The sequence below is a fragment of the Heptranchias perlo genome, chromosome 4, assembly GCF_035084215.1.
Source record: "Heptranchias perlo isolate sHepPer1 chromosome 4, sHepPer1.hap1, whole genome shotgun sequence".
In the NCBI taxonomy this organism is placed as follows: domain Eukaryota; kingdom Metazoa; phylum Chordata; class Chondrichthyes; order Hexanchiformes; family Hexanchidae; genus Heptranchias; species Heptranchias perlo.
The window spans coordinates 13,288,688-13,302,866 of record NC_090328.1 but is presented as its reverse complement, the minus strand read 5'-3'; the positions used below and the strand labels follow the sequence as shown (position 1 = coordinate 13,302,866).

The 14,179-nt window shown below is 46.3% G+C and overlaps 1 protein-coding gene across 4 annotated transcripts in view; it reads right to left on the bottom strand.

Annotated features, from left to right (window-relative positions):
- Positions 1-14,179, bottom strand: part of galntl6 (polypeptide N-acetylgalactosaminyltransferase like 6) — a 1,033,047-nt gene that overhangs the window by 27,605 nt on the left and 991,263 nt on the right. For all 4 annotated transcript variants that reach the window (XM_067982486.1, XM_067982485.1, XM_067982488.1 and 1 more), the window contains one exon: positions 2,084-2,233. In XM_067982486.1, coding sequence (XP_067838587.1) covers positions 2,084-2,233 — 150 coding nt within the window. The remainder of the gene's footprint in view (positions 1-2,083; positions 2,234-14,179) is intronic.

The following is a 14,179-nucleotide window of genomic DNA, read 5'->3' as shown; positions in this document are numbered from 1 at the left end:
CCCAGCCCCGTGTTATGCTCTTCCTGCTCTATGTGGGAAATCAGGGACCCTTCCGGTGTCCCTGACGACCATGTGTGCGGGAAATGTATCCAGCTGCAGCGACTGACAAACAGCATTGCGGCACTGGAGCTGCGGATGGATTCATTAAGGAGCATTCGCGATGCTGAGAACGTCGTGGATAGCACGTTTAGTGAGATGGTCACACCGCAGGTAAAGGTTGTACAGGCAGGAAGTAATTGGGTGACCACCAGGCAGAGTAAGAAGAGCAGGCAGGCAGTGCAGGGGTCCCCTGTGGCCGTCCCCCTCTCAAACAAATATACCGCTTTGGATATTGTTGAGGGGGATGACTTATCAGGGGAACAAATGTTATCTGTTTTTAATATAATGGGTCATTTGCTGGCTCTCTCTGCCTTCCAGATGTTTCTGCCTCTCTCTGTTTTTTTTCTCTGTTTTTTTTCCCTGTTTGTTTTTTTGTTGAATGTGTATTCGGGGGTTCTGCAGGTGACACCTCTCTGTCTGAACACGGTGATTGCCTTGGCAACGGGCAGTTGCAGGGGCAGTCTGTAAACACCATGTATTGTTCTATATGTATAAATGCGTAGGCTTCAAGGAGCTCTTGAAACATTTGCCTGAGGAAGGAGAAAATCTCCGAAAGCTTGTGAATTTAAAATAAAATTGCTGGACTATAACTTGGTGTTGTAAAATTGTTTACAACATTCAAGAAGCATTTGGATGAGCACTTGAAATGCCATAGCATACAAGGCTACGGACCAAATGCTGGAATATGGGATTAGAGTAGACAGGGCTGATGGCCGGCGCGGACACGATGGGCCGAAGGGCCTCTATCCGTGCTGTATAACTCTATGACTCTATGACTCTATATTTCCTGCATCCAACCCCCCCGAATAAAACTCACACTTTACCGTGAGTAGTATATAGTAGATAGATGGGAAGCAGGGTTCAGGTCACAATCAGATCAGCCATGATCTTATCAAGTGGCAGAGCAGGCTCGAGGGGCCAAAAGGCCGACTCCTGCTCTTAATTCGTATGTTCGTATGTATGTTCATGTGACATGTTTAATGTAATGTGTAGGTTTTCAAACTGGGTTTGCGAGAGGCTCCCAGTGGTTTGCAAGGGGATCAGGTTTCTCCTGGTCAGGTGCCTGGCATATCTGAGAATCCTGCATCCTATATATTATCTATATTTTCAATATCAACAACAACATGCATTTATATAGCACCTTTAACATGGTAAAACATCCCAAGGCGCTTTACAGGAGTGTCATCAGACGAAAATTGACACCGAGCTGGAAAAGGAGACATTAGGGACAGGTGACCTAAAGCTTGGTCAAAGAGTTAGGTTTTAAGGAGCGTCTTAAAGGAGGAGAGAGAGTTAGAGAGGCGGAGAGGTTTAGGGAGGGAATCCCAGAGCTTAGGGCCTAGACAGCTGAAGGCACGGCCGCCAATGGTGGGGCGAAGGAAGTCGGGGGTACACAAGAGGCCAGAATTGGAGGAGCGCAGAGATCTCGGAGGGTTGCAGGGCTGGAGGAGGTTGCAGAGATAGGGAGGGGTAAGGCCATGGAGGGATTTGAACACAAGGAAGTGAATTCTAAATTCAAGGTGTTGGTGGACTGGAAGCCAGTGTAAGTCAGTGAGTCATTTTTTCTGACTTACCAGCATGTTTTTCGATTCTTTTTTAATTAATAGAAACATTTTCTGCAATGTTGTCACTTTTTGTAGCTAACATTGTCTTTCAGTCAATGGGTTAGTAGGTCCTTGGGATTGTGTCAACATTAGCAAGGGGTCTTCTAGAGTCAGTTAATATTTGCAGGGTATCTGCCTCCCAGGAAAACTTGAAAACAACTGTTCTAGTGGAGATTACAGCTACGGAGAATAGAATGCCATGTAGCTTTGATATCGGGTCAGATTAAGTTGAGCCCGTGGAGATTAATTAAGAAAAGGATTGAGTTTCTGCCACTGACAATAGAAGCATTATCAACATATCAAGATTGCTACAGTAGTAGATCACTGGCTAATATTCTACAATCTGCCAAAACCTCTCACTGTGCAAGGGTGTTGCTTACCTTTCGATAGCGCCAGTACTGATTGCCTTTCATACCGTGACAGTCATACAGGGTGACAGAGCTGCTGTGGGAGATGGCATCGAAGCAGAACTTCCTGGTATGAAGTGGCTCTCCAGGCCGTATGTCTTCTCGCCAACCAAATGTGAATATCTGAGAAGCCAGAAGAGATTATATTTTTAGAGAAAAAAAAATACGCTGAGGGCTGAATAAACTCCTGCCAGCATTCAGGCTACTGGAAATCAAAGGCATAAAATCCAGACTGAAACAATTAGTTCATCTTATGGCCAATATATTTGTAAATCTAAGGACTACTGAACAAAACCAATCAGGGAGCCCATAATTATCAAAGAATCATACAGCATTGAAGGAGGCCATTCGGCCCATCACGCTTGTGCCAGCTCTTTGAAAGAGCTGTCCAATTAGCCCCACCCTCCTCCTGCTCTTTCCCCATAGCCCTGCAAATGTTTCCTTTTCAAGTATATACCCAATTCCCTTTTGAAAGTCACTATTGAATCTGCTTCCACCGCCCTTTCGGGCAGTGCATTCCAGATCGTAACAACTCATTTCCCTTAATTACTTTACATTTCAGGGCTGACTCCCCGAATAGCTGTTCCTAGTAGGAGCAGAGTTTTCAGGGAGCGCTGGTCAGACAACCATGAGCCCAAATCCCCTGATTTTCCAACCATTCATTTTAAACAGATAGAAAGTCAAGCAATGCGGGCCCACGATTTCCTTGATCAATGCCCCTAAACAGCGCCACCCCTTGCCTGGAGCGCCCAATTGGTGAATCAGCCTTTTAATTAATTCATCACACATCCTCATGGGAACGCCATCGCCGCAGGGACCGCAGAGGTTCAAGAAGGTGGCCCGCCATCAACCCTCCCGGCAGCGAGAGGCGGGCAACACAGGCGGCCTTGCCAGCATCACCCACATCTCACCAACAAATCAATTAAAATAAGTGATTTCCGTGCACGCCGCCTGGGAAACTTCCAAAAGCTGACTGTCGGAGAGGGTAATTTTAACCTAACCCGCCCGACGGGAAATGGACCAGGATTGAACCTGCCGCCCGTTTTAAACCTCGCTTGATTTTACTTTCCTAAGAAGCCGATGCAAAGTAAAATCGAGCGGGGTGTAAAACGGGCGGGCAATCCGATCGTCGATTTCCCGCTGGGTGGGTTAGGTTAAAATCACCCCCTCACAATTTGGGATTTTTGACTAGTTGGCTGGGGTAAGTTTTTTTTTTATTCGTTCACGGGATGTGGGCGTCGCTGGCGAAGCCAGCATTTATTGCCCATCCCTAATTGCCCTCGAGAAGGTGGTGGTGAGCCGCCTTCTTGAACCGCTGCAGTCCGTGTGGTGACGGTTCTCCCACAGTGCTGTTAGGAAGCGAGTTCCAGGATTTTGACCCAGTGACAATGAAGGAACGGCGATATATTTCCAAGTCGGGATGGTGTGTGACTTGGAGGGGAACGTGCAGGTGGTGTTGTTCCCATGCGCCTGCTGCTCTTGTCCTTCTAGGTGGTAGAGGTCGCGGGTTTGGGAGGTGCTATCGAAGAAGCCTTGGCGAGTTGCTGCAGTGCATCCTGTGGATGGTGCACACTGCGGCCACAGTGCGCCGGTGGTGAAGGGAGTGAATGTTTAGGGTGGTGGATGGGGTGCCAATCAAGCGGGCTGCTTTATCTTGGATGGTGTCGAGCTTCTTGAGTGTTGTTGGAGCTGCACTCATCCAGGCAAGTGGAGAGTATTCCATCACACTCCTGACTTGTGCCTTGTAGATGGTGGAAAGGCTTTGGGGAGTCAGGAGGTGCGTCACTCGCCACAGAATACCCAGCCTCTGACCTGCTCTCGTAGCCAGAGTATTTATATGGCTGGTCCAGTTAAGTTTCTGGTCAATGGTGACCCCCAGGATGTTGATGGTGGGGGATTCGGCGATGGTAATGCCGTTGAATGTCAAGGGGAGGTGGTTCGACTCTCTCTTGTTGGAGATGGTCATTGCCTGGCACTTATCTGGCGCGAATGTTACTTGCCACTTATGAGCCCAAACCCGGATGTTGTCCAGGTCTTGCTGCATGCGGGCTCGGACTGCTTCATTATCTGAGGGGTTGCGAATGGAACTGAACACTGTGCAGTCATCAGCGAACATCCCCATTTCTGACCTTATGATGGAGGGAAGGTCATTGATGAAGCAGCTGAAGATGGTTGGGCCTAGGACGCTGCCCTGAGGAACTCCTGCAGCAATGCCCTGGGGCTGAGATGATTGGCCTCCAACAACCACTACCATCTTCCTTTGTGCCAGGTATGACTCCAGCCACTGGAGAGTTTTCCCCCTGATTCCCATTGACTTCAATTTTACTAGGGCTCCTTGGTGCCACACTCGGTCAAATGCTGCCTTGATGTCAAGGGCATTCACTCTCACCTCACCTCTGGAATTCAGCTCTTTTGTCCATGTTTGGACCAAGGCTGTAATGAGGTCTGGAGCCGAGTGGTCCTGGCGGAACCCAAACTGAGCATCGGTAAGCAGGTTATTGGTGAGTAAGTGCCGCTTGATAGCACTGTCGTCGACACCTTCCATCACTTTGCTGATGATTGAGAGTAGACTGATGGGGCGGTAATTGGCCGGATTGGATTTGTCCTGCTTTTCGTGGACAGGACAAACCTGGGCAATTTTCCACATTGTCGGGTAGATGCCAGTGTTGTAGCTGTACTGGAACAGCTTGGCTAGAGGCGCAGCTAGTTCTGGAGCACAAGTCTTCAGCACTACAGCTGGGATGTTGTCGGGGCCCATAGCCTTTGCTGTATCCAGTGCACTCAGCCGTTTCTTGATATCACGTGGAGTGAATCGAATTGGCCGAAGACTGGCTTCCGTGATGGTGGGGATATCGGGAGGAGGCTGAGATGGATCATCCACTCGGCACTTCTGGCTGAAGATGGTTGCAAACGCTTCAGCCTTGTCTTTTGCACTCACGTGCTGGACTCCGCCATCATTGAGAATGGGGATGTTTGCAGAGCCTCCTCCTCCCGTTAGTTGTTTAATTGTCCACCACCATTCACGACTGGATGTGGCTAGGGAGATGGTTGCCAGGGGATGACACCAAGGAGGATTGTAGTAACAAGGAGGATTGGCAGTTCAGCTGGCCAATCCCAGATACAGAGGGAAAGGTGAGAAGTCAAATCTTTGGCTTCCTGTCAAGATGAAACAGGGCGTCCACTGAAGTTTGGAATAGAAACAATCATAGAGGGAAAGCTCTTGCTTAAGGTTAGAGCCAATCAGTTCAGCAAATACTAACTTGAAAAAGTGAAGCTAGGCCCAGTGAAAGGATTACATTTGCATAATTTATTATTTTTGGTGTTATGAGGAGCAATAAGGATCAAATTGAATTTCACTGAAAACCGTATTCTGTTCATTTACATATTCAAAGTAAAAGGAACAAGCTTGTTGGTTTACAATTGGCCTTATCTCACTAAAATGTTAATCAGTCCATCTTCCAAAAGATAGGAGAAACACATGGTAGGGGTGGGGGCAGGTGTGAGATTGCAGTATCCAGTTCGTACAATGAGGGGTTTCACAGTTATGACTCTTGGAAGTAAAGGTAGACTCCTGATCATAGAGTACATGGAGTCCACTTACAGGGGTGACAGTTAATGTTGAAACCGAGGGGATATCTAATGCAGACCTAAATTTGTAACACTGACCTGCAGCTTCAAAAAGGCCGTCGCAGCCTCCCAAATGGCCCTAAATATGAACCTGCAGCATGTGAAAACAAGGAATTACACTGAAAGTTCAGTGGGACAAAGGCTTGTTACCGAGCCTCTAGCTATATTCAGCATTCTTTCCTTCATATTGATAAAAATAAACATGGGGTAGAGTTTCCGCTTTGGGCGCAATCGGTAATTGGGTGTAAATAGCACCTGAAAATTGCGTCGGCTAGGTTACAGTTCAAGTTTCTGTTAAAATACATTTGCATAATCAGAAAGCTAAAATCCTCCATGAACCAACGCAATCGGGCAACTTGACAGAGCGTAATCTTTTATTTTCTTTTTCTTTGCAATAAAAAAATATTCATTGATGTATTTAAGAGCTGGGGTTGTTCTCCTTAGAGCAGAAAAGGTTAAGAAGAGATTTGATAGAGGGTGTTCAAAATCATGAACGGTTTTGACAGAGTAAATAAGGAGAAACTGTTTCCAGTGGCAGAAAGGTCGGTAATCAGAGGACACAGATTTAAGGTGATTGGCAAAAAGAACCAGAGGCGACATGAGAAAAAAAATTATGCAGCGAGTTTGTTATGACCTGGAATGCACTGCCTGAAAGGGTGGTGGAAGCAGATTCAATAGTGATTTTAAAAAGGGAATTGGATAAATACCTGAAAGGAAAAAAAAACATGCAGTGGAGTGGGACTAATTGGATAGCTCTACTGAAGAGCCAGCACAGGCACGATGGGCCGAATGGCCTCCTTCCATGCTGTATCATTCTATGATTCTACTTTTGCAGCTTTAACTCCGACATCAATACTAATCTTATAACACAGCAACATCCAATAAAAAAAACTGTCTGGGGATGGTGAGACAGAAGGAAAAATAAAACAAATGGCTAATGAAGAAACAGCATGAAAGAAATAAATTTTTGGTTCCTGCTTTTGAGGTTAGAAAAAAGAAAAATAGCGCCTTTCATGACCTCAGGACGTCCCAAAGCACTTCGCAGCCAATGAAGTACTTTTGAAGTGTAGTCACTGTTGTAATGTAGGAAACGCGGCAGCCAATTTTACACAGCGAGTGGTTAGGATCTGGAATGCACTGCCCGAGGGGGTGGTGGAGGCAGATTCAATTTTGGCCTTCAAAAGGGAACCGGATAAGTACTTGAAAGGAAAAAATTTGCATGGTTACGGGGAAAGGGCGGGGGAGTGGGACTAGCTGGATTGCTCTTGCATAGAGCCGGCACGGACTTGATGGGCCGAATGGCCTCCTTCCATGCTGTAACCGTTCTATGATTCTACGATTCTAATTTGCACACAGCAAGGTCCCACAAACAGCAATGTGATAATAACCAGATCATCTGTTTTTAGTGATGTTGGTTGAGGGATAAATGCTTGCCAGGACACTGGGGAGAACTCCCCTGCTCTTCTTCGAAATAATGCCATGAGTTCTTTTACGTCCACCTGAGAGGGCAGACGGGGCCTCGGTTTAACGTCTCATCCGAAAGACGGCACCTCCGACACTACTTCACTGGAGTGTCAGCTTTACAAGACTAATCTCCACAAATCATTAAAAGACACAGTGGGTGTATGTGCGAGTTGCTGTTTTGTCAGGTTTTCCTCCACCTCTCCGCCTTTAAGACCCTCCTTAAAACCTACCTCTTTGGCCAAGCTTTTGGTCACCTGTCCTAAATGTCTCCTTCTTTGGCTCGGTGTCTATTTTTTTGTCTGATAACGCTGTGTGAAGCGCTTTGGGACCTTGTACTACATTATAGGCGTTATACAAATGCTAGTTGCTGTTGTTGATTTTGTCCAGAAAGGGTAAGAAAGATCAAAAATTTACAAATCAACTGGTTACAGCAAGTCTGTGAGGAACTCATTAAGCCAGCGCTGAGATTTTACTTTAGGAAAATGAAAGCTGATTTTGTTGAAAATGTTGCTTTAAAATTAAAAATGATTATGTGTTTCATGGTTACATTTCATAACCAGGATGTTTGCCCAGGTGGTGGATACAGATGGGTGTGTATTTGTGAAGGAGAAATGGAGGAGAGGGGGAAGGTGAGCAAGGTGTCTCCTCACCTCCATCTGCTGGAAGTACCGAGTACTGCCGCCACGGTCAACAGCAACAGCAACAACTTGCACCTTTAACGTAGTAAAACGTTCAAAGGCGCTTCACTGAAATCAAACACTGCCTTAACAAAAGGTCCCCTCCCATTACCAATGAAGTGGAGATGCCGGTGATGGACTGGGGTTGACAATTGTAAACAATTTTACAACACCAAGTTATAGTCCAACAATTTTATTTTTAATCCCACAAGCTTTCGGAGGCTTCCCCCTTCCTCGGGTGGTGTGGAAATGACATTTTCGAATCCTTCGCATTTTAAAATCACAGAACAATGTAATCACCAGGCATTGTTCTGTGATTTTAAAATGCGAAGGATTCGAAAATGTCATTTCCACACCACCTGAGGAAGGGGGAAGCCTCCGAAAGCTTGTGGGATTAAAAATAAAATTGTTGGACGATAACTTGGTGTTGTAAAATTGTTTACAATTACCAATGAAGATATAGGTGCATAGTGTGCACCTGTTCAAATGTGTCATATTTCCCAACAGTGCGCATTAAGAAAGTAAAGTCCAACATTGTTTCATTCCAATTGGTAACTTATACCTTAGTTGTGACTCAATATATTGGCCTTGGAGAGGGTGCAGCACAGATTTACCAAAATGATACCGAGGCTAAAAGGGTTAAATTATGAGGACAGGTTGAGTAGACCAGGCTTGCATTCCCTTGAGTATAGAAGATTAAGGGGTGATCTAATTGAAGTGTTTAAGATGATTAAAGGAGTCGATAGGGAGTTAGAGAGAAACTATTTCCTCTGGCGGGGGGAGTCCAGGACAAGGGGGGGCACAACTTTAAAATTCGAGCTAAGCCATTCAGGGATGATGTCAGGAAGCACTTTTTCACACAAAGGGTAGTGGAAATCTGGAACTCTCTCCCCCAAAAATCTGTTGAAGCTGGGGGTCAATTAAAAATGTCAAAACTGAGAGTGATAGATTTTTGTTAGGTAAGGGTATTAAGGGTTACAGAACCAAGGCAGATAATTGGAGTTAAGGTATAGGTCAGCCATCATCTAATTGAATGGCAGAACAGACTTGAGGGGCTGAATGGCCTACTCCTATTCCTGTATTCCTATGTTCAACAACCATTTGGTAGACTATGAGTTCAGAGAGGCTGATAGGAGACCCAGAAACTTTTAGACTCATAGAATCATAGCATGGTTACAGCACAGAAGGAGGCCATTGAGCCCATTGAGCCCATGTCGGCTCTTTGTAAGAGCAATCGAGTTAGTTTTCATAGTTCTTATCTTTTTGGGGGAAAACCTGACATAAGAGTAACTCACATGTGAACCCGCAGTGTGTTTTAATGAACTGTGGAGATACCAGGCATCAGTCCTGTAAAGTTAACAACAACAACTCGCGTTTGTATAGCACCTTTGATGCGGGAAAACATCCCAAGGTGGTTCACAGGAGCGTAATTGGACAAGAAATCGACCATCTTTCCATTACATCATCCACTTATATTTCTTAAAGGAGACCAGGGTCCTGAGCTCAATCACGCTTCCTAGCAATCCACTCCAGCTGTTTTTGTTTATTCATTCATGGGATGTGGGCATCGCTGGCGAGGCCAGCATTTATTGCCTATCCCTAATTGCCCATGAGGAGGTGGTGGTGAGCCGCCTTCTTGAACTGCTGCAGTTAGTGTGGTGAAGGTTCTCCCACAGTGCTGTTAGGAAGGGAGTTCCAGGATTTTGACTCAGCAACGATGAAGGAACGACGATATATTTTCAAGTCGAGATGGTGTGTGACTTGGAGGGGAACGTGCAGGTGGTGTTGTTCCCATGCGCCTGCTGCCCTTGTCCTTCTAAGCGGTCAAGATTGCGGGTTTGGGAGGTGCTGTCGAAGAAGCCTTGGCGAGTTGCTGTGGTGCAAGTCATACCTGGGCAATTTTCCACATTGTCGGGTAGATGCCAGTGTTGTAGCTGTACTGCAACAGTTTGGCTAGAGGAGTGGCTAGTTCTGGAGCACAAGTCTTCAGCATTACAGCCGGGATGTTGTCGGGGTCCATAGCCTTTGCTGTATCCAGTGCACTCAGCCGTTTCTTGATATCGTGTGGAGTAAATCGAATTGGCTGAAGACTGGCTTCTGCGATGGTGGGGATATCGGGAGGAGGCCGAGATGAATCATCCACTCGGCACTTCTGGCTGAAGATAGTTGCAAACGCTTCAGCCTTGTCTTTTGCACTCATGTACAGGACTCTGCCATCATTGAAGATGGAGATGTTCACGGAGCCTCCTCCTCCTGTTAGTTGTTTAATTGTCCACCACCATTCATGACTGGATGTGGCAGGACTGCAGAGCTTTGATCTGATCCGTTGGTTGTGGAATCGCTTAGCTCTGTCTATAGCATGTTGTTTCCACTGTTTAGCATGCATGTAGTCCTGTGTTGTAGCTTCACCAGGTTGGCACCTCATTTTTAGGTACGCCTGGTGCTGCTCCTGGCATGCTCTTCTACACTCCTCATTGAACCAGGGTTGATCCCCTGGCTTGTTGGTAATGGTAGAGTGAGGAATATGCTGGGCCATGAGGTTACAGATTGTGCTGGAATACAATTCTGCTGCTGCTGATGGCCCATAGTGCCTCATGGATGCCCAGTTTTGAGCTACTCAACCTGTTCTGAATCTATTCCATTTAGCACGGTGGTAGTGCCACAAAACACGTTGGATGGTGTCCTCAGTGTGAAGAAGGGACTTCGTCTCCCTGACTGTATACCACTGTACCGCCACCTTTGGTGGGTCTGTCCTGCCGGTGGGGCAGGACATACCCAGGATGGTGATGGAAGAGTCTGGGACGTTGGCTGAAAGCTATGATTCTCTGAGTACGGCTATGTCAGGCTGTTGCTTGATTAGTCGGTGGGACAGCTCTCCCGATTTTGGCACAAGTCCCCAGATATTAGTGAGGAGGACTTTGCAGGGTTGACTGGGCTTGGTTTGCCATTGTCGTGTTCATTGCGTGGTGGTCCGATACCGGGTGGTCCGTCCGGTTTTATTCTTATTGTGACTTTCTGTAGTGAGATTGTACAACTGTTTGGCTTACTAGGCCATTTCAGAGGGCGATTAAGAATCAACCACATTGCTGTGAGTCTGGAGTCACATATAGGCCAGACCGGGTAAGGACGGCCGATTTCCTTCCCTAAAGGATATTAGTGAACCAAATGGGTTTTTACGACAATCCGGCAGTTTATCAACCTTCGTGCAAAGAAATACTTTCTGACGCCTGTCCTAAACATGCCCTTCGCAACCCTGAACCTACACTCTCTTGACATGCTGCCCTGGCGTATCTAAAAGCATTAGAAGAAAGAACTCTCATTTTTATTTTAGCACCTTTCACATCCTCAGGGAAACACAAAGCCTTTTACAGCCAGTGAATTACTTTTGAAGTGCAGTCACTGTTGTTTTGTCGGCAAACAACAACAACCCCAACGTGCATTTATATAGCGCCTTTAACGTGATAAAACAACTGCGATTACGCTTCAAAAGCTATTCAGCGGCTGCGAAGCGCTTTGAGACATCTCGGGGATGTCCGGATTTATTCATCTATCCCTTTATGTATCTTATAAATCCCTCCGAGATGCCTTTATTAATGCTGGACAGTTACAGCTTATCTTATTTCTCATAGCCCATCCTTCTAACGCCGAGGATTGGCCTTTGTTGCTGTTCTCTGCATTAGGACAACCAGAACTGTAGGCAGCACTCCCGTGGTGTGGCTGAGGCATTCTATTGCATCAGCGAGGCCTCCCGGGGCTTGAGAACTCAATTGAGTTGGCAATAGAGCCCAGCTTCTTTTCTTCTTGCTTCACTTGCTTCCTTGTACTGTTTGGCTGGTGAGTGACAATCAATGAACACGCTGCCCTTCAAAAGAATTTGTTTGCTCTTGTAACAAAGCAACCCAACCCTTTTGCACACAGGTAGGATGGGTGGTGCTTTTAACAGGTTGGAATTATAGAATCATAGACTCTTACAGCACAGGAGGAGGCCATTGGGCCCGTCGTACCTGTGCCGGCTCTTTGAAAAAGCTGTCCAATTTAGTCCCACATCCCAGCTTTTTCCCCATAACCCTGCAAGTTAGTCCTCTACAAGTAAATGGCCAATTGCCTTTCGAAAGTTCCTGTGGAATCTGATTCCACCACCTTTTTAGGTAGTGTGTTCCAGATCTTAACAATCCTCTGCGTGAAATAATTTCTCCTCATTTCCTCTCTAGTTCTTATGCCAATTATTTAAAATCTATGACCTCTGGTTACCAACCCACCTGCTAAAGGAAACAGTTTCTCCCTATTTGCTCTATCAAAACCCCTCATTATTTTGAACACCTGTATTAGGTCTCCGGTGGGCGCCGCAGGTTCTCTCTCCAGGGTCGCCCGGGCACGGACAAGACCAGGCAGGCAGATAGAATGAAACCCCCCCCCCCCGACACGGATTGTGCTCGTCCTGGACCTGTGAATCGGTGGTTTTCTGCCAGGCCCAGGAGCAGACCCACGAGAAGGTTCTCCCTCCGTACCGGATGGCCGGAGATCAGAAGCGTGGGGCTGAAACTGAGTCAAAGTTTGAGGCGCAGCTCCCTTAAACAGTAAAATAGGGGTTGCGACCTGTGGAAAAGCAATCGCTGTGCCTTAGGCAAAGCACCGCCAGCGAGGGTACATGGCCAGCTCGGGGAGTGAAACCACGACCTTGTCGGTATAACCAACTGATCTAAACGGTGTTACGGTATCTCCAACCTTTGCATTCACTGTGGTCATTGCATGAACTTGCATCCCTCTCCCGAAAATGAGGATCAAAATGGTAGAAGATCCCAATTCTAGACGGTCCCACCATCAGTCTGTTATTTCTCTTACTTGCTCAGTGTCAGTCGATAAGCTGGATAACATTTTTTTTTCTTGTTGCTTGAAGTTTTTTGACTTAAGGCAGAGACCAGACTTAAAATTCCCTAGATGTCCACAGAGTTTGCTGGAGTTTAACCATCCAAAACCATGCGGCCTACCTGCGCAGAGTACTGGCAAGCCTCCCGCTGCTTGTTAAGCCACAGCCACCTTACCTGATTGGCATTGGATTAAATGCAGTCAAGCAGAAGGAATTCTAACCCCCTGACAGGTCTGGCCCTCCAGGTCCCAGTAATAACGTGAAAACTTGACACAGTTAGTAACACTCTTGCCCCTTGAGTCAGACGATTGTGGGTTCGAGTCAGAAGATTGTGGGTTCAAGTCCCACGCCGAGAATTTCACCTTATGATCTAAATTGATAATCCAGTGCAGTACCGAGGGAGTGTCACATTGTCCGGGGTACCATCCTTTAGATGAGATGTTAAATTGAGGTCCTGTCTGTCTGTTCAGGGGAATGTTAAATAATCCATGGCACTATTCCAAGGGATCGCTCCAGGTGATCTGACCAAAAATTTCCTCCCTCAACCAATACCACGCAAAAAACAGATTGGGTGGTCATCCATCACATTGCTGTTTGCTGCATTTTACTGTGAGTGGAAATGGCTCCTACCTACATAACAGTCACTGCACTTCCTGTGAAGCACTTTGAGGCTTTAAAGGTGCTATGTAAATGCAAGACTTACTTCTGTCAATACTTAATCACACTGTACTTGGTGGGACAACAATAGTTTATTGGCTGCAGAAGTCATAAGATGTTCGAATAAAATGTAAGACAAGCCCATCACCCATATCAAATTTTATGACCCGAAAGTTTTCCTTCACCTGCTATTGGCATGCAGTATGATTCTAATCAGAACGCAGCACCGTCCTAGATCGATTTTATTTAGGGCTTTGCAGCAGACCTTAGCACAGTCGATATTCATCAACTGTTAAGAATAGTGGTAAATACTGGAACATACCTCAACGACGATTCTGTCCGGTTTATAGGACAATGCATTTGGCAAAGGACGTCTGGATGTCTGGAGCTCCATAAAGTCAGGGGGTGGAAGTGTTCTACACAGACTATAGAACAGTTGTATTAAGTATCTCCAGAGCTTCTAGGGCTCAGTTTAGCAAGAGTGTGGGGGGGAGGGAGGTTGGATTTTAATGTAAGCTAACGTAGAAATGGCAGAGCGGGGCTTCCGGCTGCTGACCTGTTGTGTTATTAAGTCCGTCTGAATTCACAAGGGCGGGGCATTATCTCAATTCAGTTTGACACCAATGCAGCTTCTGGGAAGGGGAGGGGAGGTAGAGGAAACTACCTGTGGATGTGTCTTAGAATTTATATAGCATCTTTCATAACCTCAGGATGTTCCAAAACGCTTTACAGCCAATGAAGTACTTTTGAAGTGTAGTCACTGTTGTAATGTAGGAA